This window comes from Petaurus breviceps, unplaced genomic scaffold (assembly GCF_028583685.1).
Source record: "Petaurus breviceps papuanus isolate PSGF00001 unplaced genomic scaffold, PetGlider_PUasm1.0 227, whole genome shotgun sequence".
In the NCBI taxonomy this organism is placed as follows: domain Eukaryota; kingdom Metazoa; phylum Chordata; class Mammalia; order Diprotodontia; family Petauridae; genus Petaurus; species Petaurus breviceps.
Genome location: NW_027185896.1, coordinates 7,985,378 through 8,009,644, shown reverse-complemented (window position 1 = coordinate 8,009,644; position 24,267 = coordinate 7,985,378). Strand labels below are relative to the sequence as shown.

General features: G+C 43.9%; 1 protein-coding gene across 1 annotated transcript in view; it reads left to right on the top strand.

Moving 5' to 3' along the window:
- Positions 1-18,224, top strand: part of MAPKAPK3 (MAPK activated protein kinase 3) — a 95,583-nt gene extending 77,359 nt beyond the window's left edge. Inside the window, exons 4-11 of the mRNA XM_069095623.1 lie at positions 2,316-2,380; positions 3,071-3,150; positions 4,322-4,445; positions 9,401-9,476; positions 10,849-10,973; positions 14,438-14,523; positions 15,210-15,290; positions 16,148-18,224. Of these exons, the coding sequence (XP_068951724.1) occupies positions 2,316-2,380; positions 3,071-3,150; positions 4,322-4,445; positions 9,401-9,476; positions 10,849-10,973; positions 14,438-14,523; positions 15,210-15,290; positions 16,148-16,300 (790 nt within the window). The 3' untranslated portion in view covers positions 16,301-18,224. The remainder of the gene's footprint in view (positions 1-2,315; positions 2,381-3,070; positions 3,151-4,321; positions 4,446-9,400; positions 9,477-10,848; positions 10,974-14,437; positions 14,524-15,209; positions 15,291-16,147) is intronic.
- The last annotated feature ends 6,043 nt before the right edge of the window (positions 18,225-24,267 follow it).

Here is a 24,267-nt window from a genome sequence, read left to right as displayed (position 1 = left end):
ATATGTTTCTGCTTCTGTCAAACACTCACATCTTCCTTTCTAAATTTTCATTAATTTCTGTTTCATACACAGAATACAACAATAAAGTATTTGGTTTAAAATGTAAAAGAGATAAATATCTTTTAAAAGGAGAGAGGCATAGTATAGTGTCCAGTGCAGCTATACTCTGCCAATTTCTGGAGTATTGTGTTCTATTCCAGGCACCTCGATTTAGGAAAGACATCCCTTAAGCTGGGATAAACTAAGGTAATCAGAATGGCAGAGGCCTCCAGTTCATGGCATATGAGGATCAGTTGAAGAACTGACAGTGTTTACCCAGGAGGAAAAAAGACTAATCTCAGGGGAGACATAAGAGTTGTCTTCAGGTGTCAGAAGGGCTGTTGTATGGAGGGAGGATTAGACTTGTTTTGTTTTGTTTTAGAGAGAAGGAACTGAGCTATGGGTGAAAAATGCAAAAGGACAGATGTAGGCTTGGTGTAAGGAAAAACTTTCCAAGGATTACCCCTGCTCCAGACTGAAATGAGGCATCTCCCTTCTCTGGAAGTCATCAGAAGACCCACCCACCCTAGTGGGTCTCCCTTCTCTGGAAGTCATCAGGCAGAGGCTGTTGAGTGTGTTGTGTAGGGAGAGTTGGTTCAGTTACAGGTTGAACTAGCTGGACCTGATATTTTATCCCCAAGTCTGTGATCTGCTCATGATTTGCTGGACCTGCTTCTTCACTTCTTGCTTGGCTCCCAGCTGCCTCAGTTTACCCCACTTTCCCTATCCACCTACCACCCCAGCAACCCAACCTCACTGTCGTCATCCTTCCTCATTCTTCCTCTTTCCCCATGTCCTTCATCTTTCTGTTTCCTACTTATTGCCTGTCTTATCTCCTCTCCTTTTCCTCTCCTCTGCTTTCTCTCCCTTTTCTTCCTCTCACTGAGTTCTTAATCCAGTCTCAAACCACCTCTGCCCCTCCAAGCCCCCTAGCAAGTGTTGGTGAATTATTTTACATGCTAAAAGGCTTTAAAAGGAAGAGAGATGAAAACTAATTTATCAACAAGCATTTATTAAGTGCTCACCATGCTAAGTGCTAGCAAAGAAAAGCTGAACTTGGGGTGGCTAGGTGGCACAGTGAATAGAGCACTGGCCCTGGAGTCAGGAGGACCTGAGTTCAAATCCAGCCTCAGACACTCGACACACTTACTAGCCATGTGACCTTGGGCAAGTCATTTAATCCCAATTGCCCTTGCCTTCCCCCCTCCAAAAAGAAGAAGAGAAAAGCTGAACTCAGCCCCTGCCCCCAAGGAGCTTACATCTAAAGATGCTCTTAAATGGAAACATTCAAGATACATACAAAATAAATACAGGGTAACCTGTGAGAGGAATGTGCCCACCTCTGGGGGAACTAGGGAACCAGGAAAGGCTTTCCACAGAAGATGACTCTTAAAGGGGAAACTAGGGGTTCTAAGAGACTAAAGTGAGGAGGGAAAACGTTCTAGTCATGGAGGACAGACAGGAGATGGAACTTTGTACGTAAGGAACACCAAGTATGCCATTATGGCTGGATTGTAGAGAGCACAGAGGGTGCTAATATGTAAGGATACTGGAAAGATGGGAAAGATCTTCTTATGAAGAGCCTTCGATACCAAAAAAGCCTTCCTTTAGGTCTCACCAGGAAGTGATAGGGAGACACTGGAGGTTTATTGAAGAGGGTAGTGGTATAGTGAGACTTGGGCATTAGGAAAATTACTTTGGTGGTTGGGGGGAGGCATGGATTGGCATGGGGAGAGACGGGAAAGGGAGTGAGACTCTGGATTAGGATGGTGACTGTGTGAGTGGAGATAAGGAAGTGTATTCGAGGAGTACTGTGGAGGTACAAATGAGGACATTTGGCAAATGATTGGATATATGGGATGAGTGAAAGTGACAAGTCAAAGATGTACTTCGACACTGTCAACCTGGCTGCCCGAAAGGGTGGAGGTGCCCTCCATAAGCATAGGGACATTTGGTTTCAGCCATTCTCAAGCACATTGAGTTTGAAATGTCTCCATAATGTTCTGTTTGAGATATCACTTAGGTAGTTCATGATACAGGATGCTGTAATCAAAAGAAATGTGCACCCCAGGTATTTGAGGACAGATGCTGTTAGTGGAAAAGTAAATGGACTGCTTTTTACACAAGACTAAAGATGTTCTCAGTCTTCTGTCTGAAGAGTTTCTTCTTCCCAGAGAGAGACAGACAGACAGAAACGAACATGCAAAACAAAGAGCGTAGGGTACTCCTACCTTCAGCTTACTTGGCATTCAGTGATGGGTCCCCCTCTCTTGCAGCATGGAAGGTGGTGAGCTTTTTAGCAGAATCCAGGAACGAGGTGACCAGGCTTTCACCGAGAGAGGTATGGGACGTCTGACTAGGTCACCCAATGGAGCCTGGGGAGGGTGCCATTTCCTGACTGTCCTCTAAAGTTCTGACTTTCAGTCAGAGTGAACAACCTTTCCCCTTTTCGTTTACTCTAAAACCCAGGTTGGAGGAAAAAGTCAAAACAACATTCATCCCACATCCCTTCCAGACATAAATTATCTTATCCTATTATTTCAGACCCCTTTGGTCTGGCTTGGAGAGAAGTTCAGATATATCCCTGGGGGACAAACCCCTAATATGGGGAAAGATGGAATGTTTTTTTTTCCTCATACCTTTCTTGTGGAAGCATCTTTGGCCTCCTCCAAACTTCCATTTGGGGGTCCCCATCACAATGGAGATCCTGGGTCAAAGGAGCTATGGGATTGATACCTCACCAAGAGCCAATATAAGGACTGTCTATTGCTATGGAATCCTCACATATGTTCCAGTAGGCATCTGAGTCATTCCTGTGAAGGAGCTTATCTGGCCTTTGTGCTCACAGACCTAGATATGGCAGCTGGAGCTTAGTTTAATTTGGCCAATTTGGACAGTCTCTCTGTTGGCCTGGGTAGGTTGGGTTTCCCTACAATAATATTGGGAGTTTGGAGGGTAGGGGGAGGCAGGGAATTGAGCTTAACCTTGATCTTTCATAAAGGGAATTAAACCAACAAACTTATACCTCCAGAGGCCTCGGAGATCATGAGGGACATTGGTACAGCCATCCAGTACCTGCATGCCATGAACATTGCCCACAGGGATGTCAAGGTGAGAACATTCTTCCTCCAGAATGTGGTCAGGCCCAGAGAACCCTGATGGTTGGCACAATGTGTCAACTGCCAGAGGAGCCCTAGAGCAGTCTGAATCCTCTCAAGGCCTAAGGTTGGTGTAAGCATCATCTTAAGACCTACCAGCCACCTGAGAAGTTTAGGGTATTATCTACTGACAGAGATAGAGGCAAGAGATTATAGATCTTTGTCAGTTTGAGAATGGCCCTGGGAAGTGTCACAGAACCGCTTGCTCACAAATCTTTTGTGACTCCCTGTGACCCACAGGATTAAATACAAACTCTTTTGACTAACAGTCAAGATCCTCCACAATGTGACTCCTGTTCAATTCAATTCAGCAATCACTTATTAAGCTCTTATGATGTGCAGAGAACTACACTACGTCCTAGGGGAGTTACACAGTGTTTACAAAAACCCTCTTGGAGCTCACAGATAACTCTGAATCACAGCATTACATTGTAAGTACAATGGAATTCCATAGCAATATCCCTCTTGTACCCCACAGAATAGTAATCAGCCTTATCTCATGCTATATATAGCTCAAGGTACTTTTTATTCCAATCAAAATGATCTACTTACTGCTCCTCATCCATACCATTTGCTTTCTCACTTCTGTGCCTTTGCTTTCCCCATTCTGCCTGCTTGAAGTGCCCTTCCCCTCTACTGCTCTGAAGCCTATCTTTCTGTAATGCTCAGCTAAAGTACCATCTCCTCCAGGAAGCCCTCCCTGACTCCCCCCACCCTTAGGCAATAGCTCCTTCTCCTGAACTCCTGTCTGAATCCCTCCCTCATGCTCTTTTTAGTAGTAGATGCTGTGTAGTTAAACTTTCATGCACTTGAGAATCAAATAGTGGACCTAGAGTAGCCTAGGACTGCATGGGAAGAGAACAGATTTTGCAAAGGACTGGCCATTATTATTATTATTGGTGGTTTGAGGGAAATGGAGAAAAGTGAATATTGATGGATCACATCCATTTTGAGCTCATACTCATGGGTATATGTGAATTTCCATTTCTTTCCTTTCCATCTCTCCTATGTGATGGGAGGGTCTATGGTGAGGCTTTGGGATCCTCCCTCTCCTCCCCCACCTTGCTCTCTTGAAATGCCCTCCTACTTCTGTTACATCATTGTTTTTTCCTTTCCTGTCATAGCCAGAAAACCTACTTTATACCTCCAAAGGACAAGACTCGGTGCTCAAGCTCACAGACTTTGGGTTTGCCAAGGAGACCACTCAGAATGCCCTCCAGACGCCCTGCTACACACCCTATTATGTGGGTGAGTCCCAAGCAGCCAGCCCCTTCCCATTCCCTCCTGCCAAAGAGAAGAATATTCATAGAATGGTCACAAGATCACTGGTTTTAAAGTTGGAAGAGAATGTGGAGACCAGGTGATGTAGCTCCCTTAGTTATAGATGAGAAGACTCACTTGAGACCCAGAGAATTCACATTCTTGTCATAGAGGTGTCATACAGCTGAATCAGAATGTGAACCAAAGTCTTCTGACTCCAAATCCATTCCTCTTTTCTGCATCTAGGAATGCTTCTTCCTTCCCCCAAAGTAGCCACATCTAGGGCAAATAGGTGGTCAAATGGTTAAACTCCAAGGTTAAGTCTTCAAGAAGAGTTTTAGAAAAGTTTTCCCATGACTGAAAACATTTCAGTGAAGTGATGTTGTCATTCATTTAGGTTGTCCCTCTATCACGGCGGATCTAAAACTATCCACACCTTTTCATCCTAAGCAACCTTTGACCATGTCTTCCCATAAACCCTCTGCCAGGGGCCTTCATGTCAATACCAGTGGAGCATATAAACTTGTCTTATCCACTACTCCCACACCATTTCTACATGACTAGCCTGCCTTTTCCCCCAGTCATACATTTCTTGGGTGAGATCTTTTATACTACTTCTGGTGGACAATTCTTTATTGATAATATACTGCAGCCTGTCCATGTCTGACTTGTGACCTCCCTTTGGATAACCTCCAACTAATTCTTTGGAGACTGTGGGATTCCATGATTTTAAGTCATGTAGCATTTTCTAAAGAATAGTGATAAAAAATATGGACCTTTGTTTGAGAGACAAGCTTAGGGTCCGCGGCTTCCCCAAGTTAACAGCCCCTTTTATCTGACTGAGATTTTAATTCTGTTGAACTAGCTCTAAAAGCTGTCCATCCAAGCTGCATGACCTAAGTGGAATTAGGCTGGCTTCATCCATATGGCCCCAGCATAGTTACCTCTCTGTATACTTGGTCTAAGGCACTTCTCTCTCTGTCTGGTTTTGGTTTTTTTTTTTTTTTGGTGATCTTTTTACTTCATACATTATATTGGGGACTGTGGTGCTAGATATGACCCAAGTGTCCCATGAAATGATGTTTCTTGCTTTGTTACTTTTGCACATGTGGCAGAACCAACTCCACCCACGTCTTTATCTTCCTCTCCAAGCAGAAGCCATCCTTTTGTTTTTTTCAGCAACTTGCTTTTTTATCTCCTGGTTATTTTGAGAGTGAGAATGTCAAGGTTGATACAATCTCCTTCAGTTTGTTCATTGGACAGATCTCACATTTAGCATGCCAGCTGTTGAATTAGTGTTTTTAGACAGTCCAAAGCTATAGCATTCTCAGCACCCTCTGCCCCCTCTCCCTTTTTCGCCACAATTACTTTCAGAGTGGCAGAGGGCCACGCCAGCCTAAAAGCTGTTGGAAACTTTCTTGGGTTCATGGGGTTGCTCTGGCCAAAGAATTCATTACTAAATGGCCAGCTTTCTGGTGTTGAGCTTCTCCTCACTTAGCAGGGCTGGTCCCCAGAAAACAGACACAGTCTGTCGCTAGGACTGTAATTGGAAAACAAATAAGGAAAATCCTGGCTCTGAAACATGGTAAAAAGAATCCCATCAGCCAAAAGGGTTAACACCAAACTTGGGCTGTGTTTTTCATACTTTTACATTTTTGTCTGAAATTTATATTCTGGAAAAACACAAAGTATTCTGCCTCAAATAAGACCTGGGCAGGAAACTCATTTTGGTGATGAGAAGGGGGAGGGGAAGAATGACAGAAAGGGGGAGTACACTTGCTCAAGGTTACTCGGCTATTTAGCAGTAGAATCACAACTTGAACCCAGGTCTCCAGATTTCTTCTTCAGTATTCTTTTCACTATAAGAGCAGACTCATCTTTTCCTTGTCTTCTAACCTACTGGACATTTTTTTTTTTGTGGGTTATAGGGTGACTTAGTCCATAGTGATCCTGCACAGAAAAGTCTGAGCAGGAAACCAGCCCTGCTTCTGCATTTGTATGGAAAGCTTGGACCACCGAAGTCTTTGTAATGCTGAGGCCTTAATGGTTCTTTTTTCTTGAGCCACAGTTTCAGTGGGGTGGGAGGAAGGGAAGCACAAAGTCTAAGAGGTCTCATCTCAACTCTGACTTTCTGAGCAGCGGGCTTTTCCCATTCCCTCAACACCCATTCATTCCTTGCCAATACATTGGTATTTGGGGAGATCATGATTCAATGTTCCCAGAGCATTTCTGTATATGTTCCTGTGTCTTAACAAAAGGTGCCTCCTTTTCCATATCTTAACTTTCCCTAAGTTGACCTGGCCTGTTGAAGGCAATAGTCTCTAAAGGTGGAAAAGCATAAGCTAGAAGTCAAGCATTTTGTTATTGTTCAGTTGTGTTATTCTTTGTAATCTGAACTGGGATTTTCTTGGCAAAGATACTGGAGTGGTTTGCCATTTCCTTCTCCAGCTCATTTTCCAAATGAGGAAACTGAAGTAAATGGGGTTAGGTGTCTTGTCCAAGGTCACATAGCTAGTAAGTGTCTGAGGCTGGATTTGAACTCAGGAAGATAAGTCTTCCTGACTCCAGGCCTAGCTAGCCCTGCACCACCTGGCTGCTGGGTTCAAATCTCTACTCTGATGCATACTTGCTGTGTGACTGAATAAATCTCTTGCCCTTTTCTGAATGTTTCCTTAACCTGGTCTAAGGCCCTCTTCCCTCTGTCTTTTTTTTTTTTTGGTGATCTTTTTACTTCATACATTATACTGGGGACTGTGGGGGGAGTGCAGGGGCACTGGGTGTTAGCTAGAATGGCCAGTCACACACAGGCTACTTGATGAAGGGATAGATATATTTGCTTGGAGAAACCCATCTAGAAAAGAAAGACAAGTGAGTCTCCCTGGAATAAAACCTTCTTCAAAGAGGACCCACTTTACTGAACAGATTCAGATGAGGGGCTGTTGCTGTGTTACAGATTTTTTCTCCTTGCAAAAGAATTCCCTAAAGGTACTTCAGGCTTTGACTTTTAAGGAGTGTGTTCCTCCAGAACATCTCCTCTAGGAGCAGCTCAGGTTCATAGAGCGTTCCCAGAGTGACAGAGACATGTTGGCTTCCTCGAGAGGCAAAGTGCAGAGAAGAGATTTGAGTCAGAAAGCCCAGTTTGGAAGACAGCCTCTGTCTCTTATAGCTGGGTGGATTTAGGCATAACCCCTCATTCCTCCAGGCTTCAGTTTGTCCCCTCCCCCCCTCCCCCACCTCCCAGGCCATACCTATGATTTCATCCATGGAGAGAACTCATGGTATGGGAACTTTCATAGATGCAGACTAATAACTCACTTCTAATTTACAGTCCCAGAGAGTTTCCTGCCCACACAGGAGCAGCTGGAGGATTTGAACCCTGGCCTTCAAGATTCCAAGGCTATCTATCCCTCACTCTGCCATATCATCTTTTTATTAAATAGAGACTTGCTTGTCTGTTAAATAGGGATAATATTTGTACTACTTATTAGACAAGGGTAAAGTCTTTTAAGTCTTAAAAGTGCCCTAGAAATGGGAGTTATTTATTTTATTTTGTTCTCAAAAATTCACATTAGTGACACAGCCAGGACTCATGTTCTCTGACTTGGGATCTAAACTTACTGAATTAGATTTATATGCACCTTTTTGGGGGATTGAGTCTACAAAATCAGGTCACTTGTACTTAATTCCCTCTGCCCTTCCCTACCCCACTTCCCCCAGAGCCTGTGGACATGTTGGTCAGCTCCTTCCTGCCTAGTTAGGACTCCCCTGCTTCCTCCAGGCCACCTCTGCCTTCTTTCTCCCTTCCCCCTCAGCCACTTGGCACATCAGCTGGAATCCCTCTTACACCGGAGAAAAGCTTGCTTCTTGTCAGCCAGCCCCAACAGACGGTTCTTGGCAGTGCCTTCTAACTGAGCCACTTATCTGAGCAGAGGAGACTGGCTCTATATTTAAACCTATTTTCCCCCTTCCCTATTTTTGCATAAATTTGGCAATAGTGAGAGACACTGCATGGGCCTAAGTCAAAAACAGGTTTCCCAGTTGGGCCAGGTTTAGTGTCTTTCTCAATTCCCCTGGATGCTTTCATTCATTAATTCAACAAATATTTATTAAGCACTCACTATTCACAGTGCACTGAATCCCTGTTGAGAAGCAGGGAGAAATTAAATTAGACCCATTCCTTGTCTTCAACAGACTTACAGTCTGTCTGATGGGGAAGGTGAGAGATGAACCAGAAAAATAGGATACAAATTAGAACCGAAGCTTGACACCGATACTCGTTTGACATTATATAGCACTCGATAGTTTGTAAACCAGGTTACATGTATCACTCCCTGTGAGACTTGGAAAGAAGAGTGACTTACCCAAAGTTATACAGCTAATAAGAGGGTCCAGTTTTCTGATGAAGTAACATGATGGATAGAGTGTTGGACTTGGAGTCAGGAAGACCTGAATTCGAATCCTGCCTCAGACACTTAGTAGTTGAATGACCCTTACCTACTCATTTATCTTCTGCCTACTTCAGTTTCCTCATCCGGAAAATGGAAATAAATAATAGCACCAACTTCACCAGGTTGTTGTGAGAATCACATGAGATAACAAATAGAAAGCTTTTTGCTTTTTAACCTGCCATAGGAATGCTAGCTGTCATCTTGATTCCAAATCCAGTTTTCTTTTCACTAAACCACAACTGCTTCTAAATACAGAAGAAAAATGTAGTTTTTAATAGGCATGTGATATATTATACAGTCAGATGAGGGAAGTACCTCCCTATGTTTCTTCTGACCTTAGGACCCAGGGAGGTCAGAACCAGATGGCACTGTCAGACCGAGGGTCTGACTGCTGGCTGTAATAGGGCTTTGTCTCCTCAAGCATTGCATGAGTGACATCTGGCCTGGGTGGGGTGGAGGCTCACAGGACATCCTTTCTGTTTTGTTTTTTTCTAGCCCCTGAAGTGCTGGGTCCTGAGAAGTATGACAAGTCATGTGACATGTGGTCACTTGGGGTTATCATGTACATCCTGTGAGTATGGGAGCCAGCCCTGGGGTTTCCACTTAGAATGCACTTCCCATGTCCAAGAGTTTTCCTTCCCCTTCTCTTTCTCTCCTCGATTTTCTTGCCTTTCCTTTCTTCTTCCTTCTTCTCCCCAACACTTCCCTCCTTCCTCCTTTTCCTTTGCTTCTTATCCTCCTTACTCATACCCTTCTTCTCCCTTCCCTCTTCTCTTCCCCCTCCTCCCCTTTTCGTTCCCTTCCACTCTCTCCCCCGTCTCCTCTTCTTTGCCTTTCTTTCCTCTTTTTCCCCTCCCCCTCCTGACTTTTCCATCTCCCTCTCCCTTCTTTTCCCTATTTCTCCCGCACCTCCCTCTCCCTTTTTTTTTTCTCTTCCTAACTCTATGGAGCTTTGTACTAGGTAATGGTTTGCTGCAGCCTAAGGCATCGTGGACCTGGAGTCAGAAAGATCTAGGTTCTAATTCTGTCTGTATTCCTAATGAGCAGGGTGATCTTGGTGTCTTTTCTCTCTGGGCCTCATTTCTCCTATTTGTAAAGTGAGAGAGTAAGACTAGATGGTAGTTGAGGGCCATTTCTCTTATGCTGGAAAACCTTTCTCAATTTCCCAGTGCCTTGATACTGTGCACACCCTCCCCAAATTATTGATTCTCATTTATACTTCCCTGCTCCAAGAAATGGACTAGGTATGAGCTCATGTCCTGGTATTCTTTTCACCATCTCTAATGAGTACTATACTGGGAGTCACAGAACTTGGGTTCAAATCCCACTTTGACGATTTAATGACATCTATGTAACCCAATAATGCTAGTTGCTTTACCTCTCTGGGCTCATTTTCCTTGAGGGGGCTTGGATTGAATGATCTCTCAACCCAACATCCTTTAAACTCTTTTACGAGCTGTGAAGCTCTTAGCTCTTCCATGACAGAAATTGAAGAATGCAGAGCCAGAAGGGGCCTTGGAGGGCACCCAGCCCAACCCATCCCTCTACAGCCCTTCTACAGCATTCCCAGAGAATGGACCTTCAGCCTCTGCTCACAGATCTCCAGTTCTAGGGAACCTTCTGCCTCCACTTTCAGACATCTCTGATTGATTAGACATTTTTCTTAGATATAAAGTCTCCTACTTTGCAACTCCCTCTCAGATATTGCTAGTTCAGCCCTTTGGGGTCAAAGAAAACAAGTCCAATCCCCAAATGTTTTTATTACTATTAAGGAGTCCTATTTCTGGCCCTATTCAGCTAACCCATTCCTGAAACTGCTTAAATACTCGTTCTTGGGTAGCCAGTCATGGAAAGGGTTACAGATCAACAGGTTGGGTATTACAAACCAATATAATAATCCCACCAGATATAAAGCTCAACAGTTTCTGACCCTTTTCCCATAGTCTTTGCGGCTTCCCTCCATTCTACTCCAATACTGGCCAGGCCATTTCTCCAGGAATGAAGAGAAGGATTCGAATGGGACAGTATGGATTTCCCAACCCTGAGTGGTCTGACGTCTCAGAAGAAGGTATGCCACTCTGCTGTATTTCACCTTTCTATAAAATATATTCACCTCTCAGTGCTTCCTACCAATTATTATAGTTTTAATAATCATAGCTAACATTTATATAGCACTTACTTTATACCAGGCACTGTGCTAAATGCTTTACAATTATTGTCTCTTTTGATGCTCACAACAACCCTGCAAGATAGGTGCCATCATTATCCCTATTTTACAGATAAGGAAACTGAAGCAGAGAGGTTAAGTGACTTGCCCAGGGTCACACAGTAAGTACCAAGCTCAGATTTGAGCTCAGGTCTCCCTGACTCCAGGCTTGGCACTCAATCCACTGTACTCTCTTGATGCCATAACGATTACTGTGCCCTTGGAACAGTAAGATCATTCAACAAGGATTTATTAAGTATCTCTTATGTATAGAGCACTCATAAGATAATAATGAAAAGTCCCTGCCTGGAAGGATGGTGGGGATCCCAGAGTGGGATTACTGGGAAGCCGGAGAAGCAGCAGGCCCTGGGGCAGTTCAGACACTAACTGTGACCAGTTAGACAGAGACAAAGCCCCTAACCTCAGTTTTCTCACATGTAAATTGGAGATTGGGTTTGCCCATCTTATCTTGTAGAGGATTTGTGAGCAGATCTCTCTGCAAACCTCAAAGCATCATACAGATGTGAATGATACTATCACTGTCCAATTCAATCCCCTCAATTTTCAGAGAAAGCCAAAGCACAGAGACAGAAAGGGATTTATCTGAGGTAATGCAGCAAGTTAGTGACAAAGCCAGGATACAGATACTAAGAATCCTAGCTCCTGAGGGGACTGGGCTCCTCTGGTTTCCTTTTTCTGATTTAATCAGCTTTCATAACTCAGCCTCACACTAAATCAGTTATCCAGGAGTAAATTGATGACTTTTTTTTTTTGAGGTAAGTCTTCTCCTCTGAAACTGTTGGGTTGGGGGCAGAGGGGATGTTTAATGCCCTGAAGAAAAAGATGTTTTTTAAACAGGCAGATATCTTATTCAGCCCCAAAGAATATAAGGAATGGTCTAGTTTAACAGAAGCACTTTGCTGAAAAAAGCTGGGCCCAAAGGTACAGGCTCTTCCTTCTCCCAACTCCCAGGCTGGTCACTAGAACAGCATCTGTAATATTCTGAACCTTTGGAGGGGGAAATGTGGTCTGGTGGGCTTTCCCCAGAGGCCGTGGGGACAAGTAATTTCCACTTAAAACCAGACTAGCAACCAAAGATGCCAATTCCAAATAGAAGCAGCAGAGTGGAGTGGAAATGCCATTAGGCCAGCAGAGCACCTGTTTCAATTCCAGCTCATTGTATGACTGGTCATGTAACTTCCTCTCTCTCTGGGCCTCAGTTTCCTCATGTGGTAAGTGCGGTTCTAGATTATAGAACATTAGAGCTGTGAGGGAGTCATATAAACAATTTGGTTCAGCCTTCTCTTTTTACAAAGGCAGACAATTGACTAAGCTCACAGAGCTGTTACATGGCAGAACTGGGATTTGAACTTCAGTTTCATTTATTAAGTACCTGCTATTTACAAGGCACTGGGAAAACAAAAAATAAAACCATAAGGGGTTTTCATTCTACTAGGGGATACAATAGAAAGCAAATAAATTAACAGAGTGATTTGAGAAGAGAAAGCATTAACAATTGGTCAGTCTTGTGGTCTTTCTGCTATAACACTTGCCTCTCTCCTGCCTGGCAGCTCAGATGGCACAGTGGATAGAGAGTTAGACCTGGAATCAAGGAGATCCAAGTTCAGATGCAACCTCAAACACTTACTATCTGTGTGACCCTGGGCAAGTCATTTAACCCTGTTTGCCTCAGTTTCCTCATATGTAAAATGAGCTGGAGAAGGAAATGACAAACCATCCCAGTATCTTTGCCAAGAAAACCCCAAATGGGGTCCTTAAGAATCAGACACAACTGAAGTGATTGAACAACATCTGTCCTACCTAATCCTACAGGGGTGTTGTGAGGATCAAGAGGCAGTGAATGGGAAAGCACTTTGTTTGGAAAGTCTAAAGCACTATAGAAATGCAGGGTATTGTTTTTCCCTTGTTTGCTGGGAATAGAACTGGCACAGCTTAATCCTGTGCATGGTTCAGTGGGGCAGCAGGGCCCCTTAGATAATACAGCGGGCTGGGGCGGAGGGGTGGGGTGCTACATGTCAGCTTTCTAGACTGACTGACTTTATAAAATTTATTTTCCAGGAAAATCACTCAACATGAAGCTAAACCAGAACTGAGCCATGAGGGCATTTATTTGGCCATATAAGAAAGCATGCATTAGTGAATAGTTCCAGCTCCCCATATAAGAGTAATCAAAGACTGAAACATGGCACTTCCTGTTGTTGTGGTGTGAGAAACCCCTGGGTTCTAGTCCCAGCTGAGGCACTGACTCGCCATCTTCCCATCTCTGGTCTTACTGTCCTACTCCATTAAGTGAAGAAGTTGGAATAAGTGGTCTCTAAGGTCCTTCCCAGCTCTCACGTTATTGGATAGACTTTAGCATCCTGTACTTGGAGCCCAAACCTTTTGTCTAATCCCTCTTCCCTTACAAGGAGGCAGGACATTGCAGTTACTAGGGGAAACCCTGGCCACTGCTGTCCTTAGTCTAACACTGGGTTACCCTGGGGCGGGGGGTAAAGGGAGAGAGGAAGGCTGCCACTTAAGTCTGCCCAGCTGGCCTCATGATCCTTACTTAGCAGATCCAGTCTCCTTCCACATTCTGTGTGTGGGGGGGGTGGGGGGGCGTCTTTCTCATAGGAAGTCCCTGTCCATATCAGCTGAGTAGATAGCAGTTCTCAAATTACCTTCACTTTCAAGCTTTCAAGAGAAGTAGGGGTCAAAGAGGAAGATAGGAAGGTGATCCAGAGCAGGGGGTCATAACAAGATCATAGATTTTTCCTCTGAGACTGTATTATAGGATTATTGGCTAAAAGAGGATTGGCTTTTTTGATCCAATAGAATTTGAAAGCATTCAGTGATGGCAGATTCTTCCCACTAGGCTGGAAAGAGGCCAGACAGGCTAGAGGTTAAAGATTTTCTGCAAATAATTCATTCATGGAAGTTGATTATATTTGGCCTGATCACCAGTGTTATGGCTTGTATATGTTCTCCCTCCTTCCAAGAGGTTTCCTGTAGCTGCCCAGCAAGGAGGGCTTTGGAGGAGTAAAAGGAGAACTTGGTTTGCACAATATTGAAATGTTGATGAACAGGTCCTCTTTCCTTTCCTTCCTTTCTTTTATTCTCTTCTCACTATTTTCTGCTTTCTGTGTCTTCTTTTTCTCCCTGACTTCTTTCCTTCTCTCTTCTCCATTCTTTGCTCTCTCTTTCACATTCACTCTCTTCCTTTGAATTCTTCTTCTCCTCCCCCTCCTCCTCCTTTTCTTCTCTCTCTCTTCCCTCTTTTTACTTTCTCAATTATCACCTTTTTTCTCTCTTATCTTCTCTCCCAGCCAAGCAACTGATCCGACTCTTGCTAAAGACAGAACCTACAGAAAGAATGACCATTGCTCAGTTCATGAACCATCCTTGGATTAACGTGAGTTCGTTTTCCTGTCAGCAAGGGAGTGACTCAAAATACCCTTGAGTTCTCACATCCCTAGGGATCCATATTCACTTCATTGAAAAATGGAGAAATGCTAAAGATAGCAATTAACACTCTCCTATATTCTGGGGCTGGGAGTACAGGCCCCACACTTTGTACCCTCATCCTTGGCCAAAGTGGAAAAACATGGGACTTGGTCTCAATAAGAGGGAGAAATGAGTGTAATCATGCTCAGTCTTTTGGGTGTTGTTAATGCCGTAAGCATCCCTGAGTATTGAGTCGTATGTGGAAGGGAGGAGTTAATGGGGGGGAGTTAAGAGATTTATCAACCTCCAGAGCCAAGAAGAGGTTACTGATTCCTTTCTTCCACTGGGGCAAACACCAGAGACCCAAGCTGAGAAATAGGAAGTGTTGGTCTGACCTTCCTTGGCCTGTGCTTAGAAGAGGGAGTGGGGATAATAAACATATGAGGCTGGGAGTGGGGAGTGGAGAGGGTTATAGTAGAAAGAATTCCATTCCAAGAACCTAGAAAGCCTGAGTTTCAGCCTACCAGCAGCAGACTATGGAACCTTGGGCAAATCACTTTGAGGCTTCCATTGACCTACCAGTAAAATGAAGAGGGTGAGCAGATCCCTTCAGAGTTCTCTTCCAGCTTAGACTATCTGTACTCTTTTTTTCAGCAATCCATGGTGGTACCACAGACCCCTCTTCACACTGCTCGAGTCTTGCAGGAAGACAAAGACCACTGGGATGAAGTCAAGGTCTGTCTTGCTGTCTTTCTATCTCTCTCCTATATCCCCCAAGGAAACGGGGCTTTCAGGAGGAAAGGCGGGGCCTCCCATATTCTAAGCTAACAAAAGGACCTTGGTCCATGGGCTTGTCCCAGGCCTTTGGGGAGTGGGGTGGGCAGTGACTTTTCTTTGGCAGCAGACCCAGACTCCCAGCTCTAGCTAAGTGTCTGCTGAAGGCCTTGAGACAGACCTGGAGACTGTTGTGGTAGCATAGACTGAGAAGAGGAACACCATCAAGATCCAGCTCAGAAAAGTCAATCAATAAGCATTTATTAAGAGTTTACTATGTGTCGAGCACTAAAGTATGTTTAGGACTTAACATATAAAAACAAAAAGGAGATACTCCCTGTCTCCAAGGCTCCAGCAGGGAACAAGGGATGTCATTCCTGAAATCATAAAACATTGGCCAGAGATCGGCCATGTCATGCAATACCAAGGTGAAGGGACTGGGACTGTTTAACCAAGAGAAGAAATTATTTCAGAGCAATTTTCAAATATTCATCCGCTAAGCACAGATTAGGCCCCTTTCTATCTAGGTTCATAAGAATCCACAGTTCAAGGCCTTGGATTAACAGGTCCATGCTGCCTGCCTCCTGACAGAGAGGTGATAGGCTCTGGGTACAGACTGAGACTTTTTTAGGGAGATGGCCAATTTAGGATTTTGTTTTGCTTGACTATGCGTATTTGTTTTAAAAAATTGCTTTTCTTTTTCAATGAGAGAGAAAAAGATGGATTTTCATTAATTTTTAAAAAAATTCTTAGTAATTAAAAAATATGGTATCAAATGCACCCATTTCCCCCTGTTGATCTCTATTTCCTAACTACAGGAAGAGATGACCAGTGCCCTGGCCACCATGCGGGTAGATTATGACCAGGTGAAAATCAAAGACTTGAAAACTTCTAACAACAGGCTCCTTAACAAACGACGAAAGAAGCAGGCTGGTGGTTCCACATCCTCTACAGGCTGCAACAACCAATAAAAAGAAAGAGAGACCTGAGGACTGAGGGGCCAGTGGGCAGTGAGCAGTGCCTGGCAGCCCAGCTCCCAGCTTCATTCTCCCCTATCACTTGGGGCATGACTCAGACTGGGCCTTGAACAGTGTTGGGGAACCTGGCCTGGAAGGAGCAGAGCAAGGGCAGATTCGGGTTTCTGCCAAGACTCAGGACTATTAGGGTTTAGGACATTTGGCCTTTTACATGAAAAGGGGTTGTTTTGTTTGATCAGAGTGTGACATTGGACTTTAAAATGATGGCGATGATAATAGTATTTGGGACTCCACAGCTTTAGCCATACACCAAGGCAAGAAAAAGAGGGTTTGCCAAAGTTTTTAGTTGATCTTTTCTGTACATAGCAGGAGTTAGTTACTGGGGGGGGGGGCCTGATTCTCCAGACTCTTTGGAAGGGGCTGAATATTTTCACATTAGTGCCTCCATTATTCCCCAGGTGTCCCCTCCAGGAGAGAGGTAACTACCTGTCTAGTTTGAAATACCTTTGCAAAAGCAAAATGCCCTGAGGAGCTGGAGCTAATCAAGATGTGGCTTTATTTTTCTTTTTTCTCTCTCTCACTTTATTTTTCTCTGTTTTCCTAATCACACTGACTTTTCAGGACTGTTTCCCTATGGATTCTCCACTGTGGAAGCTAGAGTTCCAAATTCCATAGTTCAGTCCCTTCTTCTCTCCCCTCAATTCTTCCACCTGCCATAAAGATGAGGGAATTGGCAGATGGAGAAGGGACCTAGGCTGCATGATGGCCCCAGACCAGAGTTGACGCCTTCCACAAGGACTGAGAGCGACACACGTGTGGCCTCCTAGACCCCTGAATTCTGAATGGGTGGTCACTTTCATATCCCTCTCTGTTTTCTTTCTCTTTCCTCTCTTCCCCCTTTTTGTATTTTCTCTTTCTCTCTTAAAAACCTTGCAGAATTTCCCTTCAGACCATGCTTATTTTCTTCAAATTGTGTGCTGGGTGGGTAGTGAAGGTAGTTGGTGGGTGTAAGTGGGGAAGGAAGACTGCTTGCTTTTCCTTTGTTGTGTCTCTGAGGCCTAGCCAGTCCAATGTGTCCCAAAGGACACTTTCAGCTAGAAGAGACTCCAAGAGAGAAGGCTGCCATTGTAACCCTCTTGCCTTACCCTAGTCTCAGATGATCCCAAATAATTCTTCACTCATCTTGAGTGTTGTGGGTTTACCATGACTAAACTAAACCTGTGTTCTGGGACTTTCCTGGTCTTTGTCTCTCTATCTGAAAGATGGGGCTAGGATGAGGGGAGTTTGGAAATAGGACTGGGGGTGAAGGACGCTTTAATCCATTCCAACTTTGCCAAATGTCACTGTGACAAAATACCAACTAAATTCCTTTGTCTTAACCAAACCCAGGGAGGAAACTACCTGTTTTCTATGCATATGTATGTAAATTTGGTTTTTATCCTCTCCTTACTCAGGCCCTTGTTTGAACTGGAAGATGATACAGTCTTCTTGTGCACTGATGGTGTGTGTGTGTGTGTGTGTGTGTGTGTGTGTGTGTGTGTATGTGTGTGTGTGTATTGGGGTGTGAGTTGGGCCATCCTGTCCTATTTTAATCGGGTAGTGCCTTTTCTGAATTAAAAATTTGGCTTAAGGCCAAAGGGCTTGTTAATTAAATTTTCAGGAGAGTTTGAAGGGGTCAGCCTGGGCTTCCAGGGGACATGGGTATGGTTTGGCTCCCTGGGCCAGAGGACCTCTGAGCAGGGACACAGGAAGTCTGCCCTGGACTTGCTGCAAGAAAGCTTCAGGTGTATAGGTGTGACCTGGAGTCCTTTTCCTGACCTGGACCCCCTCAGGTTAGAAAACACTTACCAGCTCCTTGTCAAAAAGCCATTGGAAGTTTTGCCTACTGATTTCTATTAAATTGTGTTTTAGCATTTTCTACCCTGACTCCTGCGTGTTCCTTTGACCTTTCAGCCGGGAGCTTTGCTGCTATCCATTTCCCAGGGTAGGCAGTAGCATGCTGGGGAAATGAGGCTGGGGAAGGCTACCCTCTCTGCACTGTGACTGTCCCTACTTGTCATCTCACCACAGGCATTTTGGGGAGTCACCACCTCATTCAAAAGCCAGGTGTTCCTGCTGCACATAGCAGAAGTAGGAGCAGCCCTAGCAGCAGCTTGGCATACCAAGGTCAGTGAAATTAAGAAGTGGGTATGTATCTCACACCCCCACCTCCCCCCACCTCCAGGATATATAAATATCTCCCCCCTCCCCCTGCGGAGTGCAGTACTGCTGACTCTTCAGGGGCTTCCTGCTGTAGCTCAGAGCTATTTTCAGCAGCTGCCAGATTGCATTTGGCAGTAGGGATATTAGGGAGGTAGGGACAGGTTGGAATACACACACACACACACACACACACACACACACATGTGCACGGGTGAGCATGCACATTTTATTTTAAAAACCATGGAAGAGGCCAGACAACCAGCTAACAATTTGAAATCAGTACCTGAAGTCATCTCCAGCTGCCTCCAGCCCTCATGGGAAAGATCTTCCAAGGAGAGGCTGGATATACATTCCCAAGAGGAGAAGACAGCTCTTTCTTGAGTGGTTGAAAGCAGGTCTGTCTAGAGGCTCGACAATGCCTCCAGGTTAGATCAAGGTTATTCTAAGGAGCAAATGTTTACCTAGATCCACAAGGTGGTGCTATCCAAGGTACTGTACCAGGATTCAAGATAACCTGGGTTTAAGGCATTGCTCTGACATTTCCTAGCTTTGTAATTATCCTGACCTCCCCTCTCGGCTTGTTTTGTGGTCTTATCTGTAAAATCAGGACAGTAATCCTTGAACCAGTCACACCGTTATGAGGAAAGTGCTTCATTAACCCTAGGGTGTTATAGAAATGGGAGAACTTATTAAGCTTGTCAGACCACTCAGTTCAACTTTTATTAAGTTGGTATGATGTGCACCAAAGATAAAGAGAGAAGCCAAGAAAGAGGTCTCCTCCCCCCAAGGAGCTTCCTTCCTACTGAGGCGATACCACATATGCCCAGATAAAGATCCTAAAGGTGGAAGTGAAGGTGTGTATTCAAGTATGGAGGACATAGCCTTGGACCTCATGAAGCTTATTAGTCATTTAGCGATTTAGCTGTTTCTTTGCAATATAGTAGTGTGATCCCTATTTTACAGATGAGGAAGCTAAGGCTGAGGGAAGAAGGTAATATACTCCATCCCAAAGCAAGTAAGTTTTGGAGCCAGAATTCAAGCGCAGGTTTCCCTGACTCTTTGGTGTCTTTATGTCACTGTACTGTGTTGTTGCACAAATTTCTACCACTGCCATCACTACTGAATCCTCCAGAATAATCCCCCACTTCCCAAACTCTTAATGACGGTGTTCTACACTGTTCTTATATATTACAACAACTTCTTTTGGGGAATAGCAGGGAATGCTGGTAGTTCATTCTCTTAGTTTGTATGTGTGTCCATCCTGGTGAATATGGCCTTCAACTGTGACACTTCCTATTTGTCCTCTAGTAGTAGCCACTTTCAATCTCAGGTTGTGCCCGGGGTCTAGTTTGGCACCAACCTTTCCCAAACTCATCCAGAGCAAACCCTGCCTTCCCCTCTTCTTCACCTCCATTTCCATGTGTTTAAGTTTGAAATAGAAGAAAGCTATAGACTAAACCCCCTTAGAAGCCCAATCTCATTCCTCAGGAGATTCTTCTAACCTTGGTCCCAAACAAACCGGCAAGTCTTGATCCTGATTTTAGAGCAGCAGACACTGTGGGCCAGAACCTGGGAGGTAAACTCTCTTTAACCCTCCAAATCGCTGGCATCCCTGGCAACTCACTCACATGGGCTTGGGAATCTGAGAACCTGAGTTCAAATCCTGACTGCCCACTCATTACTTCTATGACCTCAGCTAAGTCACTTAACTTTTCTGGTCAGTTTCCTCACCCATAAAAAGATTGAATGAGATGATTTTTTTTTTACCTTTTTTATTTATTTGTAACATTCTTTTTAATAAAATTTTGATTTCCAAATTTTCTCCTCCCCATCCATTGAGAAGGCAAGCAATGTGATATCAATTATACGTGTGAAGTCATACAAAACATTTCCATATTAGACATGTTATTTAGAACAAGAAAAATGGAGAAAAGTGAAATAAAGTATGCTTCGATCTGCATTCAGTTCATCAGATTGATGAGATGATTTCAAAGGTCTCATTCAGCTCTAAAACTATGAAATTGAGTGGCGCCGGGGCGGCCAGGTAGCACAGCGAGTAAGAGCACCGGCTCCAGTGTTGAGAAGACCTGGAGATCGAATCCCGGGCTCAGACACTTAGCACCCACCCAGAAACACCTGGCCGTGTAACCTTGAGCAAGTTACTTAACCCCAATTGCTTTAAAAAAAAAAAAAAAGAAATTGAGTGGCGCCTATCAGAAGTTAACACAGATTGGGGCAGCCCACATATGCTGTATCAGACACTGAAATTTGTATAATTCAGAAAAGAGGCAGATGAACAGGTTGTGTGTTGTGGTTAAATGGTCCCCAAACATGCCCCCTATTTTTCTCGGGAAATAAAAGAGAAGCTAAGTAATGGCAGAAGCCCATAGGTATGTATGTCATACCAATCAATTGGCTTAATTGATTAACTTAATTAATTAGTAACACTTAAAACTGGCATCAAAAGGCCTGTGATTGCTTCCTGCCTCTGTTACTTGCTAGCCATACACGAGTTCCCCTCTGAGCCCCAGTTCTCTCATCTAAAATGAGGTTAGTTGAGATGATCTCTCCAGCTGTTATGAGATAGTAACTCAAGATGTGGAGGAAGTGTTTCTTGTGAGTGTGGCACCACCTGCTGGCCATGTATCTTCAAATGACCATTATTTCTACTTTGAAATTCTGCTTTTCTCCCAGTCCCAAATTTCAAGGTTCTTCTGGGCTTCTGACAGCTGATGATCATTTCCTGCTTTTTACTCCTTCTGGACAAAGACTAAGGGAGCACTAGCCAAGGAATGGAGCTTTGGTCTGGGAAATTTCAGGGATGGGGAGTGGTGGTCTTCACCAGCCTGCTACCCTCTGTTAGAATTGTCATTTGCAGCTGTCACTTCTTCCTGTGAGTAGGGAAAGGAAGAGGGTTAACTCCCTTTTAAGAAACTGCTCCAAACCAACAGAACTCTGGGGCTAATCAATGCATTTTTAGCTCTTTCCTTGACCCCATTCAAATATCTCAGGCTATTTGTCAATACCTTTGCCCTCTCCTCCCCAGTAAGAAAGCATCAGCAGTTACTCCTGGCTGGATCAGGGTGAAATGAATGCCTTTAGCATCTTCCCCACCTCGGAGTACAGGCTGTATGCCTCTCCTCATAGCCCAGTTTCCAGTAAGTCTTTCCAGGACTGGTAATAAATAACTAGCACGTGCTTTCCCTTTGTCCTTTCTACTCTCCTAACATCCCCAACAGCTAGCCCTGAAGCTTTGGTAAAGCCTTGAGGAGGTATTTCATAACAGTGGAGCATAGCCAACAGCCTTTTACTCAATGCCTACCATAAAACAACTTCTATCTCCACGTAGTATTACAGTAGAATGTCCTGGGGGATCCACCACTAAAAATCAAATTCCTATAGAAAAGGACAGTAGACTTCAAATTAGAAAAACTGGGCTTGAGTCCCTGCCTTAAGTTAGCTACATGACCTTAGGCAAGTCATTTTTACCTGTGGGACTCAGTTTCCTAATTTGTAAGACAAGGGACTTGCCAAGATGGTCCTTGATAGAAATATCTCATGCACACCAAAATTTTCAGAGTAGCACCTTGTAGTAACAAGAAACTGGGAACAAAATGGGTGCCTGATAACTGGGGATTGATTCAGCACAGTGGCAGATGAATACAATATTATTGCACTGTAGGAAATATTGAATTTGAGAAATTTAGAGAAATGATGGGAAAATTTGTATGAACTGATGGAGTGAAGAAAGAAGAACCAAGCACAATAATATATGTAAAAACAACACCAGGATTCAGATGACCAACAGTGACCAATCTTGGTCTCAGAAGAATGATGATGAAATCTACTTCCCTTCTCTCCGGAAAGAAATGGGAGGCCACCCATACAAAATGCTGCATACACTGTCAGATGCAAGCAATGGCAATCTTTTTTTTTTTTTTGCTTCACTTCTCCATTGTTACAAAGAAAAGCTAGGGGTGGGGAGGGTTAGGGTGGCAGTGTTAGAAAAGATGGTATTGATTTTTTTTAAGCATCAGCAAAACATTTTAAAAAATAAAATGAGGGGGTTCCAACTTTCCTTCTAGCTCTAAATCCTGAGTCACTTTGATTCTATGATTTCTGGTGTGAAGGAGCTGGAGAGCCCAGCTCTTTGTAGTGAATCAGCAAATAAAAAGGGATTTTGGCCAACATCGCATACTAGCCAAGCTCTGCCTACAACGCAGGCCTCCCAACTCCTGGTCCAAAGTCATTTCTACCTACTATGGCATGGTTTCTGGGAGTTTGAATAGTTGTCCCCCTCCCCCAACCTACTCTGAGAGACCCTATACCAAACTTGCCCAGGGCCCCAACACTCCAGGACATGTTCCAATCACCATAGGCTGCTCTGAGGGTCACCTCTAGAGGTTGTCTAACAGCTAAGTGGTATCAGTTCATCCATCCCTTGGCGTATTCAGTTAATGATGCAGATGCTTTAAAGCCAACTGGAGCTGTTAATTTATACTAACATGAATGGGAAAACAAACCCAGAAAGTTATATTTCTCAGCACTATTACTGCTTTTACTCAATATCAGAAAGCCTCAGCAGAGCCTGAGGGCTAGTGTTCAGAGAAGCTTTCCTCCCCCTCCCCTCAGGAGGCATTACTTTCTCTTGGCCTATTTCTTGACCAGACTGCCTGGAAGGCAAGTCTCAGTTCCTGTTGCTTTCCTATGAGTACTTACTGCTTAGGAACCATTTGTCCCATCAAGTGGTTTGTTCTGCCAGGAAAGAGCAGAGCCAGGACTCAGCTTCCCATGAACCTGCTCCTTCCTTGAGATTCTCCAAAGACTTCAGCATACAAGAGATTTCAGTTGTCACTGGTCAACCACCCTCAATCCAATTTCATTGTTTAAGTGAATTTGGCAGCAGCACTTTGAAGGGGTGAGTTTAGCAAACTTAGATCTACTCCAGTTTTTGAAGTTCTCAGAATTTTTCTCCAAAGCCTCTTTTCCCATATACTCAATACTTTCTGCCCCCTTTCTCTTCTTTCAAAGTTCCCCCTCTTGGATGGTTTCAGAAAAATCTGGGAAGATTTATATAAACTGATACAAAGTGAAGTGAGAAGAACCAGGAAAACAATGTACACAGTACAGCAATATTGTAAGGGTGATGAACTGTGAAAGACTTAGTAATTCAGATCCACCAGAATTTCAGAGGACTCGTGATAAAAAATGCTGTCCTCTACCAGATAAAGAACTGATGGACTCAGAATGCAGATTGAAGCATATTTTTCCTTTATTTTTCTTGCCTTTTGGGGGGAGGAGGGGAAACATGGTTAATGCAGAAATACGTTTTGCATGACTTTGAATATATAATAGGTATCATATTTCTTACCTTATCAATGGGTGGCAGAGGGGTAGAAGGAAGGAAAGAGTTTGTAACTGAAAATAAAATAAACCCCCTAAAGTTTCTCCCTCATTTAACTTAATCCAATACAATTTAATTCAACCCACATATATTACATATGACCTATAGGTTGGTCACCCTTTCCCAGATGGCCCAAATCCTCAATCTTTGGCTTCCTCTTTGGCCTTATCTCTTCTCCCCTTGATGTATCCCATTCCCAAACTGAATAGTTGTCATTCCTCAAATACATTCAGCTCTTTTGTACCTTCAAACTTTTAATCAGGTCATCTCCCAATGACTGCCATCCTTCCCCTTGTACTCCCAGTCTGTCTGTTGCCATGTCTCATCCTTTAAGGTTCTAAGGGTTCAGGTACAA